At 34.3% G+C, this 9,589-nt stretch overlaps 1 protein-coding gene across 3 annotated transcripts; it reads left to right on the forward strand.

Moving 5' to 3' along the window:
* The first annotated feature begins 3,827 nt into the window (after positions 1 to 3,827).
* LOC140888423 (protein IQ-DOMAIN 29-like) lies at positions 3,828 to 8,579 on the forward strand. Of its 3 annotated transcripts, none has more exons than XM_073296097.1 (7): positions 3,828 to 3,987; positions 4,804 to 4,920; positions 5,153 to 5,416; positions 5,886 to 6,089; positions 6,182 to 6,259; positions 6,615 to 7,644; positions 8,160 to 8,579. In XM_073296097.1, exons 2-7 carry the CDS (start codon positions 4,846 to 4,848, stop codon positions 8,189 to 8,191), a joined length of 1,683 nt encoding a protein of 560 aa, XP_073152198.1. In that variant the 5' UTR covers positions 3,828 to 3,987; positions 4,804 to 4,845; the 3' UTR covers positions 8,192 to 8,579. The 3 variants fall into 3 exon arrangements, with proteins under 3 accessions (XP_073152198.1, XP_073152201.1, XP_073152200.1); XM_073296100.1 differs by having other exon boundaries at positions 6,194 to 6,259; positions 8,160 to 8,578; XM_073296099.1 differs by lacking the exon at positions 3,828 to 3,987 and adding an exon at positions 4,090 to 4,238.
* Positions 8,580 to 9,589: the final 1,010 nt, after the last annotated feature.

Genomic DNA, 9,589 nt, shown 5'->3' on the forward strand with positions numbered 1-9,589 from the left:
TATGTTTGGTGCTCTCGTGTCTCATATGTACATAATAATATCTTTTGTCAGCTTCAGTAAACATGCATTGAATTGTCTGATTGTTCCAATCTATTTCTCGAGTTTCTGTTCAGAAACGAGTGAATAACCCATGAGATGATCTCGTAATAGAGTTATTTACTTATTATTAGTTTCATAGGCAAGATCAGATATTTCTCTTACCTGCTGGTTTTGACTTTTGACGACTCTAGAGAAATTTTTGTAGTGAAGGGCTTGTATTCAGCGGTTGAGGAAAATTTTTCTTCGGGTAAGAATTTCATAATATTCGTTATGCATGTTCTCAGTATGTTATGGTCCCAGGTTTTAGATTTCTTGATGGGGTGATTCTTGAGGCTTGTTAGAGAGAATTTCACGATCTCGTATTACTAATTATTATTATTATTTGGAAATTGGAATTCAAAGCTGCCCTTTTATTCCAGATATTCTCATATTTATACAGAGTTTATTCATGTCATCTGATCGATTCAGCATCACTCTTGAATTTCTCATGAGGTTATTTCTTGCACAATATTTCCATATTTTTACTGGATCACTTTCGTTTTGGGTAGCTTCTCACTACTCAGCTGCTCATTGTTCTTGGTTTTGGGCTGAACTGGCCCGTGACACGGTAGTTCAGATCTCTTGTTTTAAATGGTATTCCATCCTCTTTATATATGTTAGTTTATCGACTCGGTATCATTTTCACTGCACACATGGAGCAGATAACATGGACATACATATGTCGGTTAACATAGCCATAGGAGTAGCAATATTAAGTTGTCATCATGAGATGGATTATTGTCAATCAATTCTGGGGCCACTCTTTATGTTGTGTTATCTCAAACAGACAGCTTTATTTTAAATCATCAACCATATAAGATTGTATCATCTCTAATGACACTTCTAATCTATCTATTTCATCATGAAAGTGTTGACATTTAATCGTTCATTACATATTGCAAAACTTTTCCTCTGGAGTTAGCGTCGTGTTAGTTTTATTTCACTATCTTCCATTGCCATAAAGCGGCCGCATACATGCATGGTACCGTGTGTGTACCATACGGAATAGTGGTTGAGTCAAAACCATCGCTGTGATCTCATGGTTTTGTGGTATGTGCAGATTTGCGTCTCGTTTACTTGCATATTATTTAGTCAATAATTATTCGATATCAACATCATCTAAATTTGTCAATTGATCACTAAAAATTTTGATAGGATTCCCGGAGACGGGAGCTTGATTTCATGCCAGAAATGTGTATGTGCGTGTCAATTGCCTTGAATTGAATTTAAGTTGTTGCATTGTATCCCTCAAGTGTCGGTGGTTATTGAATACACACAACCAACTACTCGAAGTCGCATGTGGTTATGTTGGAAACGTGCTGTAGGAAATATGTTGATCTTAGTCGACACTTGGAGCGGGGCACATAAATTATATTAATTACAATTTACAGCCAGCGTAGATTTATTTATAAGATTTTGATGAGCTATCCATATGATGTGTTTTGAGAATGTGATGTTTATTGTAGAAAGAAAAAAATAGCTAAATTTAAATTTTTTTTTAGAAATATATATATATTTTTTTGTTTAAGAGTACTTGTTAAGATATGCATTGGAGAGGTTCCGATACTCAACCAAGTTTATCGACATTTCATGCTTTTGATTTAAGGCAAAAAAGTAATGGCCTCAATTTGATTCTTCTCTCCCAACTTGATTTGGTGCAACCAATAAAGTAAAAGGGGGCCTGGCCAGCTTGCATATCAAAAGCATGGGTTAATTACAGTAACCCTGAAAATTATCGTGGGATAGCAACGATGCTACCTACACAATGCTTTAATAGACATTCAAACGATCCGATAGAGATAAAGTTTGTGTTTAATTTTATGAAGCGAATTGCATTTGTTATAACTTGCAAGGTCTATTATTTTGAAAGAATTATATAAGAACGTCTAAAAATCAGTGGATTACATGGATATTACATATACTAGCTAACATCGTTTAAAAATTCATCGTGCTTAAAACCCAAAGGTGATTCTTTTGACAAGTTTCGACCCACCATCACTAAATCACATTTAATTTGATGTCCCTTGTACCACTATAAAATGTTTCAACAGGTGGTTAATTTTTTCTCCCTTGTGTGTGTAATTTTTTTTTTAAATGTAAATTTATACTTTTGTAGAATAATAATAGAAGAAAAAAAAATAATTTAAAATGTACTCGGAAGTCTGAACTCTGAACTGCGTGGATTTATGGACATGCATATATTGTTTTATCAACTTAGTTGGAACGAGTTTGATATAATCCAAATGTGACGGATTGAGTTGACAAATTTCCAACTCGCCTAATAGCGGAACGGCCAAGCCCATCCCGTCCCGCCAAGTGGCAGATTGCGAGCTAACCCGCTTCAACCATTCAAATATAGCTAAAAATTGACGGGTCGGCCGTCCCCGTACAACCAAATAAACGGGTTGAGTTGTTAATATTTCGAACCATGCAAATGACGGATTTGGATGAATTGCGAGTTGGCCCGCCATATCGGCCTGTTTTGACAACTTTAGCCTGATGGATAAAAATATATATATATATATTTTTAAAAAAATTATAAAAAATTATTGGGTTTGTTTACAAAAGTCGTTTAAAAAAACACTTAAAAGCGGTTTTTTAAAAACTATAATTTTTTGTTTTTTGGATTTTACTTTTAATTATATTTAAAAATAAAAATAAAAACATTTTTCAACATTTATCTAAATGACAAAGTGCTTCTATTTTTTTAAAATAAAAATACTTTAAAATTTGAATTGATTTAAGCTTTTTAAAGTTATAACTTATGTATCTAACTGATTCAATATTTTTTAAAAGTTAAATTGACTCTGAATGTTACACATACGATTTATCATTGAAATTACAAAGCTTTCTCAAATGTACTAATGGAAAAAAATAAATTTTTTTAGTGAAAAATAAATATCTTGTTAGCCAAATATAGTTTTTTCATTGAAAAGGAAAAATGTAAATCAAAATGATCACCCACTCTTTCAAAAATAATGAGCAACTATATGTGTAACCTTCAATATAAACATAATATTTTCCTTTGTAAAGTTAAAAAGATCATCTTAGTAGAAAAGCTCGTTTTCTTGTAAATTGTTGGATTTATAATGTTTGTTTAAGCCTTTAAGATATTTCACGAGAAAACCTAGTTTCTCTGTCCAATAATAACGTATAATAGGTGTAGGATTATTACTTTTTTAGGGAAGAATATTAGGAGTGGGATTTAATTATCCGTAATTCCAAGTCGATCTTGAAAGCACAAAACTCATTTATTTTGAGATTTACAATGCAATTATAACTATAATGGCAATGCCCACATAAAATTAAACTCAAGAGTCATAGGATGATTTTGTGTTGTAAGATTATTAGGTAAACAAAAACACACACACATACACACATATATTGAGGGTTGATATGGCGTGAGATGTTGTTACACATATTTATCGGTGACACGAGTCGATCTGATTCATAAATTTATAAATAAAAATAGTATTTTTTTTGTATAAAAATAATATTTTTTTTATGAATCGAGTGAAATAAGAGGTATGCCTTATAAATTTAATCACATGAATTGATGTGATATTTTAAAGATTGTATTAGGTATTAGGTAGATTTTAATCTTCTGTATGTGAAATTGTTACATATAATAATTCGATAAATAAGTTTTCTTAAAATTAATTTGATAAATAAATCAAATGGATATTTTTTGGTTAAAAAGAAAAAAAGGATGTTTATTTAGTATTTATGTACAATTTTATTGTAGTCCACCCCTCCGCAGAACTACCCCACCATCTTTGTGCAGCAACCGGAAGCTTTAGCGAGAGGAGCATGAAAATGGGTAGAGGACAGTGAAGAAACTCTGTGACTGAGTTGATTTTACGAGGGGTACATTTTTCTTGCCTCGAGTGCTTGAAACTAATTCAATAGGTATGTGCCATTTCAAGCATTTTCATCTCCACCTTTTTAAAGCTCACTTGCTTGTTAATCCATCTTTCTCTTTGAATCTTTTCCCACTTTATCATTTGCATTTGGCTGTTTTCTTGAAAGAGAAAAAATAATTGCTTTTTTCAGTTTATTTATCAACTGGGTCTTTGTGTGTGTGGATTTTGTGGATGTTTTTTTTGGAGGATTTGAGTTGCTGTGGGATCTGGGACCTGAATAAACCCTTGGCTTTTCGGGTACAGAAAATCCCAGATCTCAGCTGCATTATGCTTTCCTCTATGTTTTTTAGCCTGTTTTATGTGCTTTTGTGACCTTGCATTTACTTATATAGTTGGGGGTTTCCTATGCTTTGTGAGTTTGGATGCAGATCTTGCCGTGTCTCTGCGTTTTTAACTCACTAGTTTTCGTTTTGCATGGTGGGTTTCTATTCTTTGGTTTATCCGGAAATGAAGATTGGTGGTAATAGAATCTTTTGACTGATGTTTTTGCTACCTTTGTTCTTCTTATTTGTTGGGATCTCTTTTGGGGAAATGTGTAGCGAATTCTTATCCTTGTAACTTCTAAATCCTGCCTTTGTTATTCCTATGGATCACGGTTTTGTTCTGTGTTAGATATTTTATGTACTGGATATCAAGATATGTTGCTTTCTTGGTAGGCAGTAGAAAGACTGATTTTAAATGGTGACCAGTTATTAATTTTTTTGGTTGATTTTGTCAGTGTGTATCTATTTTCCCCTTTAGAGTTGTTTTTATTTATTCCCATTATTGTGGTGTGATGATTGATCCGAATTAAAATATGCAGCTTTTGGACTGAGTAAGTGTTGCCTCAAAGCCGTGGTTTGCCATGGGAAAGTCTCCTGGGAAATGGATCAAGACTGTCCTGTTTGGGAAGAAACATTCTAAGGCCAATTTATCCAAAGTAAGACATTTGTTGTCTAAGCCATTTGTGCAATTGACCCACATTTGTGACCTAAAAAATGAATGCTTTAAGGCTGCATTAGTTAGTTTCTGGGAATTTTATTTTACTATCAGATCCATATATGTCATTCTTGACTTGAAGATATTATTGTAACGATGTTCTGGCATAGTATCTAAATTCTATCGTGCTGATTGCATTTGCTGTTGGATGTAAAAATGTGACTCAATACTAGGCTGCCGCAAATACGCCAGTAGAGAAACCGGCTGGAGATTCTTCACTTGTCACAGATCCACCCCTGTTGACCAGCAGAGATGCAGAGAATACAGGATTTGGGAAGGGAGTATCTGGCACTCCTTATGATTCTACAGGCTTGTATCCAGGGAACCAAGATGTGGATTTACAAAGTAATTTTGTACCAGTCCCACCTGGTGATGTGGAGATGATTAGGCAAGAGAAAGCTGCCACAAAAACACAAGCAGCCTTTAGGGGTTACTTGGTAAGGCTTTCTGGTTGTCAATTGATGTTGCTACTTGGTTTTTGGTTTTTTTTTGTCAGAAAATTATATTTTTTATTTAGGTGGTTGTTTCGTTCATCTTTGTGGTCTCATGGGTTTAATATTGAATATTTTGTATAGGAGTTGAGAGAGGAATAGGTTTCCATTATCTCCAAGAATAGGTGAAAATTTTTGTGTTCTGCATCCACTATTTTAATACTGTGATGAAATCTTCAAGCATGCAACTCTCTGTTAATTTAAAATTGGATTTAACGTACTTTTTCATTCTGTCAATGCTTTTGTTAAATCTGTGACTAATGGGTTTATGGATGTGAATCACTTGTCATTATTAATTGGATTTTTACTGTTTATTAACACGGCTTCTTGAAAAGAAGTGTTTTATCCATACATGTTGATGGAACAATTAAATGGTCTTTATCTGTTGTAATTGTATTTTCAACCATGTCCACAGGCTCGCCGTGCTTTTAGGGCTCTTAAAGGTATCATAAGACTACAAGCTCTTATACGGGGTCATTTGGTGAGGAGACAGGCTGTTGCCACTTTACGTTGCATGCAGGGAATTGTCAAGTTTCAGGCAGTGGCTCGTGGACGAAGAGTCAGACTCTCAAATTCATTGTCTGGATGGTGTAAAAAATACAATATTGTAGAGTTTCAGGTAGTGTAAATTTGTGTGACCTAATTGATTTAATTCTCTCTGTACGAGAGCATTGAAGCTCTTGTTTTGACTCTGGTTTTATACTTCACGAGGATGCTAAACAGGTGACCACTGGAGCAAGTTCATATCTTGGGTCAGAGAATCTAGCCTCGAAACGGTTTGTCCGCAAGGTTTGTATTTGGTTTTTATTATTATCTTAGGCCTCAAATTTTGTTTGGGTAACCAAAAATGTGGGGAAATCATTTAGGCTCATTCATCTGTATACATTCGAACAGCAACCATAAGAACTTTAGATCTGCTAAGCTCTTAATGCATGTACTTTTCAATGAATGCCGTTAGCTCAGTGATAACTTGGAAAGCTCCTACTACCTTATTGTCTGCACGAGGTTTACGACAGATAACGTTTTATTGATAGGCATGTTTGAAAACCGAGAATTCTAAAACTAAATATATATCACTTCAATTATTTCCAACTAACATATAATCTTTTGGAAAGATCTGATGGACAGACTTTCATATTTGTAGCTTCTTATCCAATTGCCAACTTCTCTGCCGTTGAGTCTTCAATATGATCTGTCTGAACCAAATTCAGCTTGGAACTGGCTTGAGCGCTGGTCGATATCTCACTTTTGGAAACCGTGTGCACATTCGAAAAATGTTTTGATCAAGCCTCAGCAAAAGCAGGGTGGAACACAAGCTGTCGAGTTTAGAACTGGAAGATCAAAGAGAACTGTTAGAAAGGTTTCTGCCCTTGTTAATGGGGACACAGGTTATTCAGCTTCTGTTGATGCAGATAAGCCCAAACGCAACCCGAGGAAGATCACAAGTCATCAAACAGAGCTGGTGCAAGATCAGACCCAAAGTGAACTTGAGAGGGTCAAACGCAATTTAAGAAAGGTTTCTGCATCTACAGCGGTTGCTTCGGAAAAATCAGAAACACAAAATGAGAAGCCACAGCCAGAGCCGCAGGCAAGTATGAAAATAGTGTTGAATACTGCTGCTTCTGATGTTCCCGAGCAGAAAAAAGTAATTTTGTCGGAAAACCCAACTGAATCGAACTTTGTAGCTGATAAACCGGCTTTAGAAGAAGTTCCTTCAAATATGACAGCAATGGATGAGCTAGTAGATGGGCCACAAGATGATCATCCTGTTGCTGAGCTTCAGTCCTTGGAAAATGGTGGTAAGTCTGAGAGTCCTCAAACTTTGAATGAGGAGTTGATCTCCAAAGAAGAACATAGTAACAAAGAAAATCAAAAAATAAAGAAAAGGAGATCTCTAACAACAAAGCAGGAACATCCTGAAAATATCTTACCGAATGCCCCAAGTGTACCGAGTTACATGGCAGCTACTGAGTCTGCCAAGGCGAAGCTTAGAGCTCAAGGGTCATCTAAAACTGATGAAGATGATGCTGATCATGTGAATGCCCGACGGCATTCTCTGCCCGCTGGTACCAATGGCAAATTAAGCTCACCGTCCCCTCGGATACAGAAGCCAATTCAAGCTAATGGCAAGGGCGGAAACAAACCTAGCCGATCATTAACCGTCTCCAAAGATGGTACGTCATGTACTGTTCGTTAATCTGTGCAGCTTAGAGACTCATTCTCCCAATACATTTTTGTGTTGTCACTCATCATTGTTAAAATATAAGCTATTGTTTTTTCCACAACTTTAGTGAGCTTGAGCTTTGAGGAGAAGTGATTTATCATGAATCATGATACTGAACACAAATTGATTTGATCACAAGTTTGAGACCCCTGGCATGCAATTCCTATTTGCATTTCACATAGTTGGTCTTGGGTGCTTATCGTTGTGCCTCTGTCATATGATATCAGACCAGCATGCAAGTGTGTCTTAGACAATACTTCCGAGCATAATCTATAGTCTCCAATTTATACATAAAAGGGTTTAAAATAGAAAATTAGTGATTGTAGCACCTTTAATGCGGGGATGACTATGATATTTAACTTGGGACACGGATTGCATGTGGATGCTATTTCCTTGGCATTTGTAATCGATTCTTCTTGTGTGTTTTCTTTCCTTTTTCCCCATTTGGGGTGCCTTGCATTTCAGATAAGACGCAGCAGCCCGGGTGGAGGAGATGAGATAACGGTAGAGTCTGCTAATCCTGAATGCGTGAGATATGGGCGGCATTTAAATTTGGTTCTGGTCGTAGAGTCGGAGTTAAAAAGATCAAGTGAAGAAGTATAATGAAAGTGATTGAGGATATTTGAATCTTGCATGCTTTCCTCTTCTTTCTTCTTGTTGTTTGTATAGTCATATACTGAGAGTCTCTTGTTTTTTAATTTAATTTGAATTGTGTGCTACATGACATAGTTTCATTTGATGTTTCCCTTTGTCACACACTAATCTGTCATTCCCCAACGATCTTTTTCTTCTTCTTTTTCCCCCTCTTCTTTTTAAAACTCATTTTACTTGTAGCATTTTTTCTTGGAGCTATGTTTGTTATTAATTGGGGATCTCGGTTTCATATGAGTTATAAGTGATGTTCAAATATTTCAAGAGTATGGTTTTGTTTGGTCAATAATTTTAAAAATGTTTTTAATTTATAAGTGAAAAAAACTTAAAGAATGTTTAGATAATATTTTTGAAAAATATTTTTAAAAGAAACGCTCACCCAAGATAGTTTTTTAATAATAAATGAGACTTGTTTTTTTATGTTTTAAGAACTGAAAAAAATGATGAAAGTTAAGAAACGATAATTTATAATTGTGAAAACGTTTTTATAGAATAGTTTTTCAATGCATATTTTTTTAAAAAAATAATTTTTAAAATATTTTATATTTTTTTAAAAAATGCTTTTAAAAATTTATTTTATAAATATTTGTTCAAACTTGCATGTTTTAAATATTTTCGAATACATTGGATTTGCAAAATGGAGTATGAAATGATGAAAATACGAGGGTATTGCAATTGAGAAAGCAGGGGTGATATTATTTTGCAGACAATTAAAGGGTTGCTCACTTGTAGTTTTCCATCCGTGGTTAGTTCGGTATGATGTCCCTATAGGCTATATGCTTCACCAAATTCAATTTGCTATCGAAACATTTTCCTATAAAACAATATGCCTGTTTGGATAACTTTGACCCATCTTGGAAAATTTTTCAAGTTAATCTTGGATTGCAAATCCTAATAAATTTTGGTAAGTTTTCCAAACTAAAAATATTCTTATATTTCTTGATTAAATAATAATAATAATAATAATAATAATAAATATTTAAATATGTGTATGTGTGTCTCATTTGCTTGTTGTTTATCTTTGTCTTTTGTCGGATTTTGGAGACAAAACCACGATGTTGCTTGCAACTTGCAAGTTCCATTATTGTCTGAAATAATAATCGATCAATTTAGCTTTTCTTTAAAGCTACACCACACCAAACTTTTAGTTTTAATATTTTTTTAGAAAATGAATTTTAATATTTTTCAAGCATTTACTCCAAGAGACCAAGGCTAATAACTAATAATTATTGTAGATGTAAAAT

Source organism: Henckelia pumila, chromosome 3, assembly GCF_033568475.1.
Source record: "Henckelia pumila isolate YLH828 chromosome 3, ASM3356847v2, whole genome shotgun sequence".
Classification (NCBI taxonomy): domain Eukaryota; kingdom Viridiplantae; phylum Streptophyta; class Magnoliopsida; order Lamiales; family Gesneriaceae; genus Henckelia; species Henckelia pumila.